The sequence below is a fragment of the Pungitius pungitius genome, chromosome 12 (assembly GCF_949316345.1).
Source record: "Pungitius pungitius chromosome 12, fPunPun2.1, whole genome shotgun sequence".
Taxonomy (NCBI): Eukaryota; Metazoa; Chordata; class Actinopteri; order Perciformes; family Gasterosteidae; genus Pungitius; species Pungitius pungitius.
In genome coordinates, this window is record NC_084911.1 from 8,017,204 (window position 1) to 8,036,970 (window position 19,767).

General features: G+C 45.3%; 1 protein-coding gene and 1 pseudogene across 2 annotated transcripts; one reads left to right on the top strand and one right to left on the bottom strand.

Annotated features, from left to right (window-relative positions):
- Positions 1-1,814: 1,814 nt before the first annotated feature.
- Positions 1,815-8,821, bottom strand: LOC119219939 (cytochrome P450 2K1-like). Of its 2 annotated transcripts, none has more exons than XM_037475458.2 (11): positions 8,803-8,821; positions 8,148-8,242; positions 7,720-7,882; positions 7,095-7,250; positions 6,848-7,008; positions 6,508-6,687; positions 6,270-6,411; positions 5,361-5,545; positions 4,991-5,120; positions 2,630-2,641; positions 1,815-2,552 (listed from the first exon to the last, which is right to left on the bottom strand). In XM_037475458.2, exons 2-11 carry the CDS (start codon positions 8,181-8,183, stop codon positions 2,350-2,352), a joined length of 1,368 nt encoding a protein of 455 aa, XP_037331355.2. In that variant the 5' UTR covers positions 8,184-8,242; positions 8,803-8,821; the 3' UTR covers positions 1,815-2,349. The 2 variants fall into 2 exon arrangements, with proteins under 2 accessions (XP_037331355.2, XP_037331354.2); XM_037475457.2 differs by lacking the exon at positions 8,803-8,821 and adding an exon at positions 8,440-8,457.
- On the top strand, positions 8,291-13,353 carry LOC119219944 (cytochrome P450 2K1-like; annotated as a pseudogene).
- The last annotated feature ends 6,414 nt before the right edge of the window (positions 13,354-19,767 follow it).

Here is a 19,767-nt window from a genome sequence, read left to right on the forward strand (position 1 = left end):
GAAATTGTCCTAGGTCACACTTCTTCCGATAAAAATAGACCAGGAAGAAGTGTGGCTAAAAGATGATCAAAAACCAAAATCACCCCACTCTAGGAGGAAAACAAAAAGGCTTTTGATTTTATCAAAATAACAAACGCACTCCATCGACAGAGGCAACGTCTCAAAACCAAAATCGCTCCATACGGAGGAAAACAAAGAGGCTATGTAATATTAACTTTGCCTAGGGTACAAAACTTCAACGAAATCAAAAAACTCGCTTGGAGGTGAAGGCGCTGGGCCGACCGAAGATCCTTGGCAACAACGACGGGAACCTGTGGCGTGGCTGGACAGCGGGAACCTCATGGGTAACAATGAACACACTGGCACAGGCCAAAGGGAGATGCAGACTATTAATACACATGGAGGGGAATGGGGAACAGGTGGACACAATCAGGAATCAGGGAAGACAATCAGACTGGTGACACATGAGGAAGGGTAAGTGACCTGAAACGAGAGGAGTTATTATTTCAAAATAAAACCGGAAATGACAAGACAAAAATGCCCGACAGAGTAAAACAACAGACAATTTCACTGCGTGTGACAGAACTCTCAAAAGTCTACAAGGAGACGTCTCATCGATCAACACAATACAAAAAATTATGAAAAAGTAAAGACAACTTGAAGTGGCAAAGCGGTAGTTTCTGACACAAATTCATGAGGGTGTAGTAGGACAGATGTGTTGGGACTTCAACATGTGGTTGGATCAATGGGAGTTGGGCCAACCTGCAGCCTGCTGGAGTTTAATCACACCAAACCCCACTAGACATTGAATCTCACCTGTGACGAGTTATTGTGTGTGTTTACTGACTGCCGAGGACCCCTGCTGTTTAAAGCCATGTAGTGTGTGAATGAAGCCTGTACTGTGTGCCTCAACAATCTATGAAATACATAGAGCCTTGCTGTCAGTTTAGTATATTGTTATCATCTACACTATCCTAAAGGCCATTTTTATTTTGCTCTGGATTCTCCCTCTGATCCTCTAAACATCAGACTTTAGAGCTTTCTGTAATTACTTTTTGCAAATGTATTGTGATGTCTCAATTTTAAAGCCTGTGCACAAATTCTCTCTAACATCTTCTGTTAATTATAAAGAGTGCAGGATAGACGTGTTTACAAAGATAACAAAGAAAAGTTGCATCTTTGACCAAAGGACCTTGAAGACTGATTTCATTTTCATGGGAAATGTTTGGGAGGAATTGACCATAACAGTGCACCTTTTTGGTGTATTTAGCGGATTCACTTTAGTTTCTCAAAGTAAAATAGTGATACATTTATCAATGAACCAGAAACTATTTTCACAGAGGGGGTGTTGAACCTTATTAATATTCAATAGTCAATAATAAAGCAATCAGGTACGAGAGGCTGTACTTTATCTTCAATAATGTAACAGTTGGAAAAACAATATTGACAGTACATGCAACAAGACTAACTAGAATTAAAGTAAACATGGCTCCAAAAAAGAGTTTTACAACAAGAAATCAACAAGTTTTAAATTGTTTGTCTTCATTTTATTTATTTTTTGGATTACTTTGTGTACTGCCTACGGGATAGTTTCCTGACTAGCTAATATCCCTCACGCTAGAATTGGAGACAGTTTTACTGCAACCACTTTGTTTTCCCTTATTAGGGCTGAATGGACACCCAGCAGCCAATCAGAATTAAGTGTTCTTGGAGAGAACAGTCAATATGGACATGTGTTGTGGAATATTTCAATAAAACTAGTTCGAAAGAAGAGAATGATTTGTTTCTGGGTTTATGTAATAAATGTCTTGATGAATGATCAAAAAAGTCCATTTATTGCTTGCGAGCAGGAGGTCAAATACACAAGCGCGTATAACGATGCTCTGTGGAGATGGCGTCTTCGAGAAGTGAAAATGCTGAGTTCTTATAGACGCACATGAAGGTCATCCTCAGCGGCAGGTATGAAATGTTGCAAACCAAGTGGAGATGAGAACCAGGATTAATATGGGGGTGACAGGGTTCCTTTAAATGAGCATTTGTGAGAAAGCGTCTTCCTTTAGACAGTTGCAAAAGACACCTTTTGAATCTCCCTTCTCTTCTCACATTACTTCAATAGAGACAATAATCACTCTTTCGGCATAAGACTATGTTATAACATATTTTACCATTACACATGTTAATAATACCACAAAACATATCATGAATCAATAACATACTCAACCCTGTGGCGACGTCTTTTAAACACATTGATGTTTCGCCTAATGAATCAAGGTAGAAAATAGCTTTTCTAACAGCTTTTAAATAATTGTTATCCCATTTACTTATTAAGTAAAGTCCTTAAGTATTAATCTACTCATTTTGAATTCCCTCACGACTGACAGCACACAGCTCATGAGGTGAAGGGGTGCGGGTGAAGCCCACAGCTGGAGTCAGATCCAGATCCTCCTCTTTCACTCCAGGTGGAGGAGTGAAACGGAAGCGCTGTACGAGGGAAGTGAAGAAGAGGAAGAGCTCCATCTTGGCCAGACCTTCTCCAGGACACGCCCTGCGTCCTGTGAGGGAACAGCCTTTAGACAATCTGAAAGGTGTATTTTGGTATTGGAAAGAAGTGTTGGCTTGGTTCACTAACCTGCAGAGAAGGGCATGTGTCAGGGGGGGACGTGGTCGAGGGCAAGGAGGGAGGAGAAAACAAAACCAACAAACAAACAAAACAGGGACCTAGACTTGAAAACACAAACCTGACTTACGTGACACATGAACGGTCGACATGTAATGACGCCACACCAGACAAGGGACTCACAGGGCTTAAATACACAAGGGAGGTGCAGGTGATTGAACACAGGTGGAAACGATCAAGCACGGCAGACAATCACAAGGGAAGACAGGACAAGGCAGGAAGTGAAGTTACCCAGGAACACCAGAGACATGAAAACAGAGCAGACCCAAACCGTGACAGAACCCCCCCCTCAAGGACCGAATTCCAGACGGTCCTAAAGGGGGGCAGAACCATGAAAATCAGACAAGGGGCGGGAGGGTGGGGACCCGACAGCTATGGTCCGGCGGCCTGCCGGGGCGGCGGCCGGGCGTGGGGTGCTCTGGGGGTCTGCCGGGTCGGCGGCCGGGCCTCAGGGTCTCGGGGGGTCTGCCGGGTCGGCGGCCGGGCCTCAGGGTCTCGGGGGGTCTGCCGGGTCGGCGGCCGGGCCTCAGGGTCTCGGGGGGTCTGCCGGGTCGGCGGCCGGGCCTCAGGGTCTCGGGGGGTCTGCAGGGTCGGCGGCCGGGCCTCAGGGTCTCGGGGGGCGCCGAGCTGTGCGGCTCCGGCGTCGTCGTGGCGTGGGGCGCCGAGCTGTGCGGCTCCGGCGTCGTCGTGGCGTGGGGCGCCGAGCTGTGCGGCTCCGGCGTCGTCGTGGCGTGGGGCGCCGAGCTGTGCGGCTCCGACGGCGTCGTGGCGTGGGGCGCCGAGCTGTGCGGCTCCGACGGCGTCGTCGTGGCGTGGGGCGCCGAGCCGTGCGGCTCCGGCGTCGTCGTGGCGTGGGGCGCCGAGCTGTGCGGCTCCGGCGTCGTCGTGGCGTGGGGCGCCGAGCTGTGCGGCTCCGGCGTCGGCGTGGCCGGGGGCGCCGACCCAACCCCTGACCCCACCCCCCCTTCAAGGACCGACTTCCAGGCGGTCCCAAGAGGGTGGGAGGGAGGGGTCATGGTCGGGGGCCGTGGGGACGGGGCTGGAGGGGTCATGGTCGGGGGCCGTGGGGACGGGGCTGGAGGGGTCATGGTCGGGGGCCGTGGGGACGGGCCTGGAGGGGTCATGGTCGGGGGCCGTGGGGACGGGGCTGGAGGGGTCATGGTCGGGGGCCGTGGGGACGGGCCTGGAGGGGTCATGGTCGGGGGCCGTGGGGACGGGGCTGGAGACTGGAGTCTTGGGGCCGGAACGGGCGGAGACTGGAGTCTGGGGGCCGGAACGGGCGGAGACTGGAGTCTGGGGGCCGGAACGGGCGGAGACTGGAGTCTGGGGCCGGAACGGGCGGAGACTGGAGTCTGGGGGCCGGAACGGGCGGAGACTGGAGTCTGGGGGCCGGAACGGGCGGAGACTGGAGTCTGGGGGCCGGAACGGGAGGAGGCGAGGCTCTGGGGGCCGGAACGGGAGGAGGCGAGGCTCTGGGGGCCGGAACGGGCGGGGGTCTTGGGGCTGGGGGCGTGGGTCTTGGAGCTGGGGGCGTGGGTCTTGGAGCTGGGGGCGTGGGTCTTGGAGCTGGGGGCGTGGGTCTTGGAGCTGGGGGCGTGGGTCTTGGAGCTGGGGGCGTGGGTCTTGGAGCTGGGGGCGTGGGTCTTGGGGCCGGTTCGGGCGGAGACGGGCGTGGTTGGCGCCGTCGCTGCCGCCGAATGCGGAGGTCCAGGGCGTGGGGGTCGTACCTGGCCTGGAGGCGGGCGGCCAGCTCCAGCACCTGTTTCCAGCGTGCGCTGAGGACTGGGGGCTGGACGCTGGCCTCCATCGGCGAGGCCCAACCTGGGTCTGGAGAGCGGCAAGGGCGGTGACCGGGGCGCTGCCTGGAGCCTGCTTTCGAGCCAGGGTTGGCGTTGCGCCGGGCAGCCAGCTGCGTGCCGTGTGGGTCCCCAAATGCCAGGCGAGTTCCCAAAAACGGATTTCTTGGGTCAAACCCTGCTGAGTCCTTAGGAGGTGGCGTCATTCTGTCAGGGGGGGACGTGGTCGAGGGCAAGGAGGGAGGAGAAAACAAAACCAACAAACAAACAAAACAGGGACCTAGACTTGAAAACACAAACCTGACTTACGTGACACATGAACGGTCGACATGTAATGACGCCACACCAGACAAGGGACTCACAGGGCTTAAATACACAAGGGAGGTGCAGGTGATTGAACACAGGTGGAAACGATCAAGCACGGCAGACAATCACAAGGGAAGACAGGACAAGGCAGGAAGTGAAGTTACCCAGGAACACCAGAGACATGAAAACAGAGCAGACCCAAACCGTGACAGCATGAAGGCGTCTCTCATGACAAATTTCCCGTCCTTGTCCAAGAAATGGGCAGGATTAAAGGTGCGTGGGGTCTCCCACTCACTCTCATCCCACAAAACCGATGTCAAAAGAGGAAACACGGGGGTCCCCTTGAGAAAGACACATTGATTATGATTACAATGTTTTAAAATGCAGTATAAACTACTATCTTTAAACAGCTTTCAAGATGCATAATTCAGCATTACTTTAACAACGGTTTAACTTTTGTTTTGTTTTGGGGTAAAGAGGGTTATTGTCTGATCCACATTCAGGAGCAGAAGGTGGCGGTAATGCACCAATAAGATGGATGCCAACCGCCGTAAAACAACAAAAAGAAGGAGACTGTTTACCTTTCTTATGAAATATCCCTGAAAAGTCACATCTGTGCTGGTGTGATGAGGAATAGCGATGGGAAGTATATTAGCAAATCTCTGTGTCTCATGGATGACAGCGTCAGCAAAGGGCAGGTTCTTCCTGTCCTCTGCCCTCACCTGACGGTCTCCAACCACCCTGCTCAGCTCCACCTGGACCTGGTCTGGAAATGACAAAATGAAAAAAAACACAAACAAATCAGCAGTTAAGTATTCTTTAATCACCAATTCTGTAGAAAGTTTAACTTGATTATTTTTGACCAAACGTCCAAGAACCAAGTCTGTTGCAGCACGTTGCTATTGCTCCATCAAAATGTTTGGCCCATGGTAGATAATTACCACATCACTGATATTGTGTAACTCTCAGGCCAGTAGAAAAATGTACTTGGGTAAAGAAAGTAAGGCATTTCTCCAATTTAGCCAAAAATTATTTTCCCAGAGGGATCAGCATTCAATTGAGGATTACATCATGGGCAAAACGAATTTAATCTGTAATTTAATCTGCAGTTAAAGTTTCAAGTTACTGTTTGAGAGTAAAAACTGGGGCTGCAATCTTAAGAAACTAGCAAGAGTATAGAAGCACTGTTTTCTTATGATAGTAGCTAGCAGTACTAGCTAAATCGAGCAGGGCCTCCCTGTGAAGCTAACAGTTTGTAGAATACTCTGTTGACCATCATTGAGTGCAAGTGTAGTGCACTGCAGTTCTTTGACTGTCACAAACTCAAGATTGATTTGTCAGAGCATTTGATTCATTGTTTACTTTCAGTGAACAAATTGTCCTGGATTGTAAATGAATGAATAACCCATATATACACTATAGACACTGTAGTTGAAATATTTCAACTTTACAGTTGGGGACTGCATCTCAGGTCTAAGCATATTACTTACCTTGAATTTGGGGATATTTGGCCATCAGCAACAGAACCCATCTCAGTGTAGTTCCTGTCGTATCAGTACCAGCCGCAAAGAGGTTGGCAGCAGTCGACACCAGGTTCTCCATGTCATAGTGTGAATCCGTAATCTTCAAATCCTTAACAGGGAAGAGATTAAAACTAACATTGAAATATAATACAAAACGTTTAAGATTTAAAAACTTTTATCAAGATATCATGCATGATTTGAATACCTCCAGCTTCTGTTTGTGTGCTAGGAACGAGTCCACAAATCCTCTGCACATCTCAACATTCAAGGTTTCTTGTAGACGTCCGATCAGCAGTTTTATCTGTTTTCGGTTTTCAGCAACGTTCCTCTTGAGACGCATTCTGTTTCTCGCACATTGAAATATACACGGGAACATTTCAAACAACTGTTGGAGAATAAAAGGTTCAGCAATTAATTTGTTATCTAATTGTTATGAAGGTACAGTTAAAAACGGTCAGTATGCCCCGCTAGTCTGTAATTCTCATTATAACCCACAAAAAGGTACATCTTATAGTTTTTTTTAATGAAAAGAAACAAAGTGGTACCTGTATTGAAGAAGAACCTAAAAGCTGAATGTTTTCATTTGCTCGGGTTACCATGAGTTTAAACTCTTCATTACTGTATTCAAATCTGCTGCCAAAGACGATTGAAGAGATGATGTTGGAGACTGCATAATTTATTGACTTGGCATTACTGAAGGGTTGACCTATGAAGAAAAAATGAATGAAGTAAAAAAAGGATACCAATATGAAATTCTTGTAAAGACATAATGTTATAAAGTAGACCAGTTACCTTCATGTCTTTCAAACACATCAATCAGATACTGAATCTCATCAATGATTTTATTCTCTGCTGTTTTTTTGCCCATCCCAAAGTCTCTCAGGTTGCTCAGAGCAAAACGCCTCATTTCTTTCCACGAGTCTCCGTTGGCAAACATGATTCCATTTCCTAGAAATAAATTAGTAATTGTTTTGCCAGATTTCAACTATAGTAAATTCAGGTTACAATATTCAGAAGTACTGAGGGTCTGTTGCAAAATGTGAGCAAACATCTTGGAGTATCTACTAGTCTATCTATCAAGCAAATTGGTTCGACTGTTGCTTTGCCACCCAGCTCCACAACCTTCCTTACGGTCTGTTGTTGCTACTGATTATATCCTGACAAAGACGTCCCTAAAACTATTCATCAAAAACAAACTAAATTATATTATAGTTGTATACGTTCATCTGTGAGAGGTTAACATTGTGATTGAATCAAATGTGGGTGCCCCCTAAACCAGTGATTCTTAACCGTATGGCCCCCGACAGGGCTGCGAGCGCCACCTTGAGGGCCGCAAAACACTTTCAATTTGTACACGTGGTCCAACCCATCTAATAGTATGAGTGAGTATTGCTTAAATCAGCTGGGTTATATTTACTTTGTTCACCACTTAAGTCATGGTTAGCGAGACTGATATATCTGTCTCCAAACTCCACAGCATGGTTGATCAGTGCCTGCTTCACGGTCTTGTATCCAGCCAGAATCACCACTTTGTGAGGTCCAAGGTACACTGTGAACACCGATCCATATTTCTTGGAAAGCTATCAAACACAAGCGTTAATCATTACAACTTTGAAAAAAATTTTGAATATTTAAATTGTCAGAACACAACTCTTGACATGACAGTTGAGAAGAAATTAAATTTCATACATACACTAATATCTGGAATGGGATCCCATGTTTTGTTAAAGCAATAACCTGTATTACAAATTGCAAACAGGCATACAAATACCAATTGTTTGAAATACACGTGTGCAACCTGTCATTGAAATGACGTATCATCTTGCTCACAAACAAATTACTCACATCAACAAGAGAGCGGTCCATTCTCTTGAGATCCATCTGAAGCAAGTTACCAAGCAGGGGAAGAGGTTTAGGTCAGGGAGGCTCCCTCGTCTCTTCTTTGGAGCGGAAAAAAAAGGAGACAAGAATGCATATGAGACCCACCATCAGCCCTACTGAAACGTAGGACTGGAAAAGATCTTCCAACATCATCATATTGTAACTTTTGGAACGCAACCCTCCCAAGAAACATTTCAGCTGAACACCTTTGTGAAAAGGTAGCTGACAAAAATCTAATAGTGCGACATTGGCTTACCTAGGGGAGCCAGATGATAGTTAATGATTAACTATTCCATCTTTATCAGTGCTTTTTCGCAATGCTTCGTAGTGTTATTTACACATGACATCCACAAAATGTACACCGTGGGTTAAAATGCAATATAAGTCCTTTTGGATAAAAGCGTCAGCTAAATGACATGTCATGTAATTCAAACCTCCCTTTCCTTTGGTCCGTACTTGTACCACTTAGTAACAGGAGATGGCGTAGTTAAGCCATTTTAACAGGATTTATCTAAAACCATTTGAACTGTATCACATTTACACAGTCTCATACTATGCATTTTTATTTTTTATTTTTTTACAGCTTTCAAAGAAGCATGGGTCCGTGTTCACGGTCTACCTTGGAACCAGCAGAGTAGTGGTCCTGGCGGGATACACGGCAGTCAAAGATGCTCTGGTCAACCACGCAGAGGACTTTGGAGACAGAGAAATCTCCCCTATCTTTTATGATTTGAATCAAGGCCATGGTATTATTTACTCTTGAATACTCATTTACTCTTTAGCACAGAACCAAATAGCATAGTGACAGTGTCAAGTGTTGTATGTAATGACATCCAAATGACTAGCGCAGTTTAAAATAAATTTACACTTTTATGCTTGAAAGGAATTCTGTTTGCTAATGGAGAATCCTGGAAAGAGATGCAACGGTTTGCCCTGACTTTGGAATGAGAAAACAACTCTCTGAGCATAAAGTCTTAGAAGAATGCCAATATCTGATTGAAGTGTTTGAAAAGCAGCAAGGTACGGAGTAGAAATATACATGGGAATAGTATACAAGTCTACAAGGACATTTCTTAAAGTATAAACGAATAAGAGCAGAAAATCTTAATTGCGAGTGAATATTCCTCCACAGAGTGTGTTATTTTGTGTATTCAGTACACCTTTAATGCCCGGCAAATGGTACTGTCACGGTTTGGTCCATCTTCCTGTTTTAGTTTAAAGTTTCATGTTCCATGTGGTCCTCCTTGTGGCGTTAACTTCACTTCCTGCCTTGTCCCGTGATTGTCTGAGTGCTCCCACCTGTTTCCCATCACCTGCACCTTCCTTGTGTATTTAAGCCCCGTGTGCCTGTGGTCCCCTGTCGCGTCATTAATCCCTGTCAGACTGCACCAGCGCCATGCCTCGTGACAGAATGACGCGACCCTGGGCTCCCGAGCTCCCGCAGGATTCCAAAAGTGGTTCGGCGCAGCGCTTGCTCCCCAGCCACTTACGAGCCCAAGTTCCCGGACCTTGAGACCCAACGGCGGCGGCGCCGTCCAAAACGCCCGTCTCCGCCCGTCCCGCTTCCAAAACGCCCGTCTCCGCCCGTCCCGGTTCCAAGACACCCGTTTCCGTCCGTCCCGGTTCCAAGACACCCGTTTCCGCCCGTTACGGCTCCTCGACACCCGTCTCCGCCCGAACCGGCCTCAAGACGCCCGTCTCCGCCCGTCCCGGCCCCTCGACGCCGTCTCCGCCCGAACCGGCCCCACGACGCCCGTCTCCGCCCGAACTGGCCACAAGACGCCCGTCTCTGCCCGAACCGGCCCCAAGACGCCTGTCTCCGCCCGTCCCGGCCCCTCGACGCCCGATCTTGACCCCCCCCCCCCCCCCCACCCTCTGGGGACCGTCTGGAATCCGGTCCTTGGAGGGGGATTGGGGTCAGGGCTCAGCCCGGTGGTCCACGCCTCGCAGCCGGAGTCGCTCAGCCAGGTGCGATTGTCTGAGTGTTCCCACTTGTTTCCCCATCACCTGCACCGTCCTTGTGTATTTAAGCCCCGTGTGCCTGTGGTCCCCTGTCACGTCATTAATCCCTGTCAGACTTACGTTGGAGCACGCTTCTGTTTTGTGAGTACAAATAAAGAACACTTCTTTGTAAGAACCCTGCGCCTGAGTCCTTAAACCCTGTCAGCCTGCACCAGCGCCATGCCTTGTGACAGGTACACTGTGCAAGAATCGTGCCCCACTTTTTAGTTGTTTTTTGTAGCCTTCAATGTAAGTCCTACTGAGGTTTCTTATAATTGAACAAAACACAACTTTAACTTTAGTGCTACATCTTAATAATGTCCTTTTTTATCACTGCCATTTGACAGGAAAACCCTTCTATACAGAAAAGCCGTTAAGTTATGCTACATCCAATATAATCTCTGCTAATCTCTGCAGCCGGTTTAAATACAACGACCCCCAATTCATAAGTATGGTGAAGCGATCCAATGAAAGCATAAGGATTGTGGGCTCCACACAAATCCAACTTCATATTTGTTTTTTGTTAATTTGCTGCAGTATAAGGGGTTTTATTAGGGTAGCTGTTAAAGGTCGCGCAGAATGTTAAACAACACCAGTATGTTATCGCAACAAGGCAAGAAAGTTTTATTTGTATAGCACATTTCAACAGCAGGGCATTTCAAAGTGCTTCACGTAAAAACATTAGAAACAAACAAACTTCGGGGACGGATTATAGGACAGAGAGCGGTGGGTGGAGTGAGTTCGGTTCCAACAATGAGCAATTCTTTCATGCAGTCAGTGAAGGGAGATGAGGAAGGGGGGGGGGGTGTAAGAGAAGGAGGGAAGGAGACCTGGATGAAGTTTACAGTGTGGGAGGAGAGGACGTCTCCTCTCTCTCGGAGGCAGGTGTGTTTAAATGCTAAATACCTAGTTTATGGTTAAATACACTGTACGTATTTGGGCACATATAACAAATCTTGCTGTTAAATTTGTTTTTATTAGTATATGAATTCTACTCAGGATGTTGTTTGGTGTACATTGTCTTCACTAATCTTTGTCGCCTTCACTGCTACATCACAGCTTTACAACATGTTTCCCAGGCTGCTTAGTTGGACAAAAGAACGGCAGCTTTTGTTAAATAATCGGATGGAGGCTGTCAGAGATGTCAAAGAACTTATCATGCATCTGAAAGACACACTGAACCCTCAATCGTGCAGAGGCCTTGTCGACTGTTTGCTGATCCGGATGCAAAAGGACGAGGTAAGACCATTTCTTTTTTTTGCAGTTTTCAACCATCCAAAAGACCTAATATCGTGCTTAGGTAATGAAATGTGGATGTTCTTTCTCTTAGGAGGCTTGTGTCAAGGACACTCCATACAATGAGAACAACTTGATATGTACAGTGACCAACATGTTTTCAGCTGGCACTGATACCACAGCGACAACTCTGAGATGGAGTTTGCTATTTAAGGCTAAATATCCACATATTCAAGGTAAAGATAGGGATGCCGATTGCTGGTGTGCATTTTTTTCCACTTGTAAAGCTTACTGGTCCAAGACAAAGTTCAAATGAAAAGTCCCAAAACAGAAACGTTTTGTCCCTTTTGTTTATAGAAATATAAATAGTTGTGAACATTTTATGCTGCCGACTTTAGCAGTTACATGGTAGTAGGCTACGTCTTCAGAGACATTAGGTGACTGTGGGCTGGTCTATATGCAGAAACATCTGTGTATTTGTTCACGTGTGAGTCCAGACCAGGTGCAGGAGGAGCTGAGCGGGGTGGTAGGAAGCCGTCAGCCTCGAGTAGAGGACAGAAAGAACCTGCCGTACACTGATGCTGTTATTCATGAGACACAGAGACTGGCCAACATTGTCCCCCTTTCCATTTGTCACAAAACCAGCCGAGACGTCACCTTCCAGGGCTTCTTCATTAAAAAAGTGAGTTGCTCACACCCGTTTCATTTTGCTGGTAATAATATGTATGTGCTTAAAGAACCTTAAGTTTACAAAGGTTACAAAGGGATTTGATGGCAATAATAACTTGGAAAGTAAGTTTGATAGCAAGCAAAAGCAGTATAACAGTCAAATAAATAAAACAATAAAAACAATAAATTAATGTCAAATAACTAATGAAATGTTCATCATCATCTTAAAGTCTAAAAATCTAAATTATTACCATTATGCAACTGACACCTTTCTCTATACCTTTGCCTACAGGGGACCACTGTGTTTCCTCTTCTTACTTCTGTCCTTCATGATCAGAGTGAATGGGAGACCCCGCACTCTTTTAACCCTTCCCACTTCCTGGATGAGGATGGGAAATGTTTACGGAGGGATGCTTTTATGCAGGTACCACAACTTTGTCAGGACTTTGTATTTCTTTTGTGTTTTTACACACTAAGATGCAGTCTTTGCTCATCCCTTTGTTCTTACAGGTCGCAGGGTGTGTCTGGGTGAAAGTCTGGCTAAGATGGAGCTCTTCCTCTTATTCAGCTCCCTCCTCCAGCGCTTTCATTTCACTCCTCCACCTGGAGTGAAAGAGGAGGATCTGGATCTGACTCCAGCTGTGGGCTTCACCATCCCCCCGTCACCTCATGAGCTGTGTGCCGTCAGTCGCTAATGAGCACGAGAGCTGGAGTATGGCGTCACACTGGTGACCATGGTATGAACAGGGTTTAACGCACAGGCAGCAGAAAAGTAAATCTATGTCTCACTCTAGATACGTGATAACACATCAACATCCCTGCGGATTGTTTAAAACAGTGCCGAAAATACAAAAAATAATAAACACACATATACTCCTGCTTCGGTTTCCTGTTCATTATTTTGACGAATTAATGTTCGTGATTGCGTAGATTAGTTTTTCAAGGATTTTCTTTTTTGTATTAGTATTGAAGAAATCAAATGTTTTATCCCACTGTAAATACATTAAGAGATGCCCTTTCCAATAGCTAATACCTGTAGCTTGCATCTAAATATATCATGTTGTTATGTGCTGTGTTTTGTTTTGCTGTTTGGTGTCTGTGTGTGTGTGTGAGAGAGAGATTCTCCTCAGGTGCGAGGGTGATGTCACTCCTGCAGCTGCAGCTGATCAGCTGATCAGAAAAGGATAAATGGCGGTGCCAAGCCAGAGTTGGGGATGGTTGTGCCAGTGGAGGCTGGAGTGAGCGGAGAGGTGGTGGGTTCGTCAGTGACCAGTTGCAGACCAGTTGGAGACCAAAGAAGCCAAGCTCGTCTTCCTTTTGAAGATTGTTTTCAGTTGCTATTTGTTGAGTTTTGTCCATTAAATACTTGTCGGTCAAGACCTCCCTGTCACAAGGGGAATTGCCGGTGCAGACGGAAGCAGGACTCAGATGCAGGATTCACAGACGAAGTGTGCTCTTTATTCGAAAAACAGGACAACGTGCACCGACGGAAAGTAACACGGACAATGACGCGACAAAGGACAACTGGCACACAGGGCTTAAATACACAAGGGAGGTGCAGGTGATTGGACACAGGTGGAATCAATCACGCAATCACAAGACAAGGCAGGAAGTGAAGTTAACCCAGGACCACAAGAGACATGAAACTTCAAACTAAAACAGGAAGCGAAGCCAAACCGTGACACTCCCGGGTTTATTATTTTACATTGTTTGCGTCCCCCACCCCTAGACTTTTTAGGGATGTAATAATGTGCAGATTTATTAATAAGAAAATAGAACTCCAACTGCTTAAACTCAATTAGTTAGAATGGGTTAATATGTTTTTTTGCGTTGGTGACAAGAATTTTTATTTCTTGAATAGATGAATGAATATTGTCTGATTTCATGTGTTTTTCTCCATCTTCAATCCTTTTTTTAAAATGTATATATTCTATCATGATAGTCTGAACACATGTGTGCTGTCCTTTTCACTTTTGTTTTCACTGGTTAACTCGTTTTTACTGTCACATTGCAATAACTTGTGGGTAATTGGATGCTGACTCAGAAAGGCCTCATTAAGGCCTCAAAATGTCAGCATGAGTGCACTCAACCCTTTTGACAATGAGACGGCCCTAAATCCTAAAGGAATTACCAAGAAGGGCGCCACAACATCAGAGTGGGTAAAGGTGTGGATTGGGCATATTTCCTCTTTCCTACTGAAAGGCAATACACATTTGCTGAATACAACTATTTTGAGCTGAAAGGTAGATATTTACTTACTATTTGTAATGTCGCTGGCAACCGTATTCATAAAAGCAATAAGGTTATTGAGGGATCGATTTGATGAATAGCATAGCATTCACCGTCATTCTCAATACAATATATAATAAATCAATAACAATCCTTGTGCTGGCCAATCTCTTCTAATGGGTAATAAATCAAAACTATTAACATTCTAGAAGTTTTATTGGTGCAGCTGTAAATTAGCCAAATGTGGAAGGGTAGTGAATTTATCTCATTTAATTAATTATCTGCTCATTTAGAACTGAACCTTCACGACTGATGGCACACAGCTCATGAGGTGAAGGTGAGAAGACGAAGCCCACTGCTGGAGTTAGATCCAGATCATCCTCTTTCACTCCAGGTGGAGGAGTGAAACGGAAGTGCTGTACGAGGGAAGTGAAGAAGAGGAAGAGCTCCATCTTGGCCAGACCTTCTCCAGGACACGCCCTGCGTCCTGCGAGGGAACAGCCTTTAGACAATCTGAAAAGCGTAAAAGGTAAATTGATAAAAATCCTTAGCCTAGCTTGCTTACCTGCAGAGAAGGGGATGAAGGCAGCTCTCCTGATAAATTTACCCTCCGTATCCAGGAAGCAGAGGTGTGGACTCGAGTCATGTGACTTGGACTCGAGTCAGACTCGAGTCATGAATTTGATGACTTGAGACTCGACTCGACAAAACGTACAAAGACTTGCAACTCGACTTGGACTTGAACACCGATGACTCGTGACTTGACTTGGACTCGAGCCTTTTGACTCGAGAAGACTTGCTACTTCCCATGAAAACTGGGGGAAAACATTTTCACACCACCGCGCCGCTCTGTTTATCTGCATCTGTCAAAAAAATGTGCGCCACCTGTATGCAGAGAGCGCGCGCTGCCTGAACAACATCCAATCACTGCAGTCCATTTGACCGTATCAACGAGGCAGCTCGTTCATGGTTACAAAAATCGGGATTTTTGAACCCGGATTCAGACTCCGATGGAAATCCTCGCCAACATTATGTCAACGTCCGTTTTAAAGTAGTGTAATGAGCTGAGTTAAAGTTATTAGTTAATCAGTTATGCAGATGTTGCATGTGTTCACGTTATGCTTTGTTACCAGCTGTAGTTACGCGAGACAACCCGAGTTTTGGGGGGCCATGTATGCGGAAGTGTTCGTTCGGCGTGGTGACGGCCAACAGTGACCAAAGTTGAGTTGTTTTATATAAATAAATGCAGCGGAGTTGCAAGCCAGTCATCGCCTCCTTATTTACGCTGCAGCATTGGGGTGAGCGTTACAGCACTATAACACAGTCACAGTCGATCCACCATTACCCTTCCCTTCGTAGTCTAGGTCTGTGAGGCAGCGCACCATCACCCAGGGTTCCCCGTCCCCACTATATTAAAAGGACTCGAAATGACTCGAAACTAAAATGGTACGATTTGTGACTCGACTTGAGACTTGTTGGCTGTGACTTGTGACTCGACTTGGGACTTGCTTCGTCTTTGACTCGACTTGACTCGGGACTCGAGGGCAATGACTTGAGACTTGCTTGTGACTTGCCTAACAGTGACTTGTTCCCACCTCTGGAGATAATGATTATGTTTCAGCCAGTTTCAGTCAGCAAAAAAGGCAGAACGACACTAAATGTGGCACATGCACAAACGGTAGTCCTCATTTAATGAATTTATTTGAGTTGACACTTTTTAACCTAAAAAAAACTTTTCAAAAGTTAAACTTTTAAACAATTTAATGTTGCTGCTACTGATTATATATATGTTTACCCTATAATAATAGATATATTCACATAAAGCAAACACCATTTAAACGTGTGACATCTAAGCTTGAATCATTTGTGCAGCGTATCCCTTGTTTTAATGTCTTTCTTCTTATTTCTGGTAATTTAAAAGGTATGGTGTTTGTTGTGTTCAAGGGAGCTTGGTAACAACAATAACACCTCATCGATGCTAAGGCATTGTGGAGCCCTGCATGAGAACAAGGAGACCAATGAAGCTTCATCTGTGCCCTGTGAAAAGGTGTTCTCTAAAGCAGATGAAGTACTCTGCATGAAACCCAGGAAAAGTGTGGAAAAGTTGCTAAATAAAAATGAATGAAATGTTTCACGAGTTACATGTAGTAACATAAGCACACTCTAAAACCAAATAAAATGAGTAGAGTCACAAACCAAGAAATTTAGGAATTTGGCCGTGGCTCAATGGGTAGAGGGTTACTCAGTAACCGCAAGGTGAACGGTTAGATCCCTGGATGTTTTCTTTTTAGCTTTTCACATCACAACCCTCTTTCCAATTTGTTTCCACTTTTCCTTTTGACAGACACCATATTAATACGTTCATAAGTCATGAATCACGCATCACAAACATCAATCATTTATTCACTTCACTGGGTCACACACCAAAGCCATGATGTGATTTCATTTAGTGCGCACTAGAGCAAATGAAGCTTTGGCCCATGTGTGACACAATTGGATGGAAAGCTTCAATGTTTCATAAAGCTTCATCTTGCCATCACTAATTGTAACTTTTGGAACGCAGCTCTCCCAAAAAACCTTTTAGCTGAACAGCTTTGTGAAAAGGTAGCTGACAAATAATAGTATAATAATAAAAGAGATTTATGAAGTTAGGTCGGTGAGGATGGGAGGAATCTGACCTTTCTTTGCAGACATTTGCCTTTAATGCTAATGTAAACCCTGGTTGGATAAGGATTCAAAATTGGATATGAAGATTAAATCTGATGCATAGCTTCAGTGTTAAAACTGATAAAATAATTGCTGTCTGTGGTTCTATATGGGCTGTGGCATTAATTTTGAAAAGAATAGCTCGCTGCAACTTATGGAAAAAAATAACTGAACTAGTTCATTTTTTGAAACTGTGAACTTAGTTCAAAAATGTTGAAGTTTGAACTATGAACTGAACTAGTTAATTTTAAAATTTGTGAACTAAACTTTGAACTAGTTCATGTAGAAAGTGAACTTTCCCAACACTGCTCTTTATTAACTGGGAATGAGCTGGTCTCACATTTCTGATATAACGGTTAATCATGAGTAATCTTCTGTAATGAATAAAAAATACAGAAAAGAAGAACACTATCAAAAATGTAACTTAATCAGAAATGTAACTTGTTCATACTTGTTTAGTCTGTTTTGCTGTTTAATGCAGGGGTCTCAAATTGCCGGTCCACGTGTATGGAAGTAAATCTGTGTCATCGGGTTTTGAAAGAAGAAGGTGATTGAATTTCTAGCACTGAATATTAATGCATTGAAATTATGTATCTGAATGTTTTTCAACGTTAAAATACTGCAAAAAATTAAAATATTCAACCAAATAATTCAACCGCAAAAAATTCAACCACAACAACCGGGGCCTCAAGGAAGAGCAATCGATTTTAGATTCAAGCTCAGGAGTGTGCGTCAAGCAAAAGGAGCGAGCACCCAATACAACTTCGGCTTGTCTGCAGCATGGTGAACGGATTTTAGCCACGTCCAATAATAACGGGGCTTTAACTCTTCTTTATGCCATCAGTGTGGTTTGCAGAGGTGGGACCAAGTCATTGTTATGCAAGTCACAAGCAAGTCTCAAGTCGTTGACCTCGAGTCCCGAGTCAAGTCGAGTCAAAGATGAGGCAAGTCCCAAGTCGAGTCAGAAGTCGTACCATTTTAGTTTCGAGTCATTTCAAGTCATTTTATTATAGTGGGGACGGGGAACCCTGGGTGATGGTGCGCTGCCTCACAGACCTAGACTACGAAGGGAAGGGTAATGGTGGATCGACTGTGACTGTGTTATAGTACTGTAACGCTCACCCCAATGCTGCAGCGTAAATAAGGAGGCGATGACTGGCTTGCAACTCCGGTGCATTTATTTATATAAAACAACTCAACTTCGGTCACTGTTGGCCGTCACCACGCCGAACGAACACTTCCGCATACACGGCCCCCCAAAACTCGGGTTGTCTCGCGTAACTACAGCTGGTAACAGAGCATAACGTGAACACATGAAACATCTGCATAACTGATTAACTAATAACATTAACTCAGCTCATTACAGTACTTTAAAACGGACGTTGACATAATGTTGGCGAGGATTTCCATCGGAGTCTGAATCCGGGTTCAAAAATCCCGATTTTTGTAACCATGAACGAGCTGTCTCGTTGATACGGTCAAATGGACTGCAGTGATTGGTTGTCGTGCAGGAAGCGCGCGCTCTCTGCATACAGGTGGCGCACATTTTTTTGACAGATGCAGATAAACAGAGCGGCGCAGCCATGTGAAATTGTTTTCCCCCAGTTTTCATGGGAAGTATCAAGTCTTCTCGAGTCAAAAGGCTCGAGTCTAAGTCAAGTCACAAGTCATCGATGTTAAAGTCCAAGTCGAGTTGCAAGTCTTTGTACGTTTTGTCGAGTCGAGTCTCGAGTCATCAAATTCATGACTCAAGTCTGACTCGAGTCCAAGTCACATGACTCGAGTCCACACCTCTGGTGGTTTGTGTCTGTAAGATTGAGTAATAAACAGCTGACATTTGTACATTAACAGACTCTATTGAACATGAACTAAGCGGAAGTTAAATGAGAGCGTACAGCCGGTCAGAATATGCCTCTTCTTCTAGTTTTGAATCAATTGAATGATGCTGAGATGCTTCAACAAGCTGATAGGAGTGATTGGCAGAGTTTTGAAACCAGGAACGCACTTTAAAAGGCACATGAAGCGCTGTAGCATAGTGTGGGGGGGGGGGGGGGGGGGCAGCGGCTTTAGAGGAGCGTGCAGACGCATAAACCCGCCAGGACATGCAGGAATAACCAAAGTAACAGAAAAGTGGTGCGGAAATTGGTCGGTGGAAGGATCCTGTTTTAGAGTGGCACAAGCCGATCTCAGTTGGGTATTAAGCGGCATGCAAAGTCCATGTAACGTTAAATGAGTATCTTCATGACCATGGGTAAACTTTATTGAGGATCTGGCAAAACACTGGTTTGCCTACGCATACGTGTTTGTGTTCTAACAGCGGCAGATGTTGTCTTGTGTCGTCACACATTGGCAAACTGTAACAAGTCTGGGTTCTGGGCGAGGGGTTTCGGAAATGAAGAAGCCTGCATGGTTGGTTATGAGTTGGATTTTTATTGTTTTTTTGTTCTGCTCGCTGATGTTGCTCGCCGATGTCTATCGCTCGTGACGTTCAGTTGGCCCCGCTCTCTCCTCTCTCTCCTCCTGGGGTTTTTAATCACAGGCACAATCAGTCTCTACCTGGTTATGATTGTTCTCACCTGGCGCTGTTCCCTGAGCCGCTCCCACTCTTTCTCCTCTGCAGCCGAGCCAAAACCACGCCCGCCACCACATGACCCCACCGCCCGACATAGGCCGGGGAGCCGTCCGGCCTAGCCTACTCCCCCCCCTCCCTCCAGAGGGCGGGAGAGGAAGTCTGCCACGACCA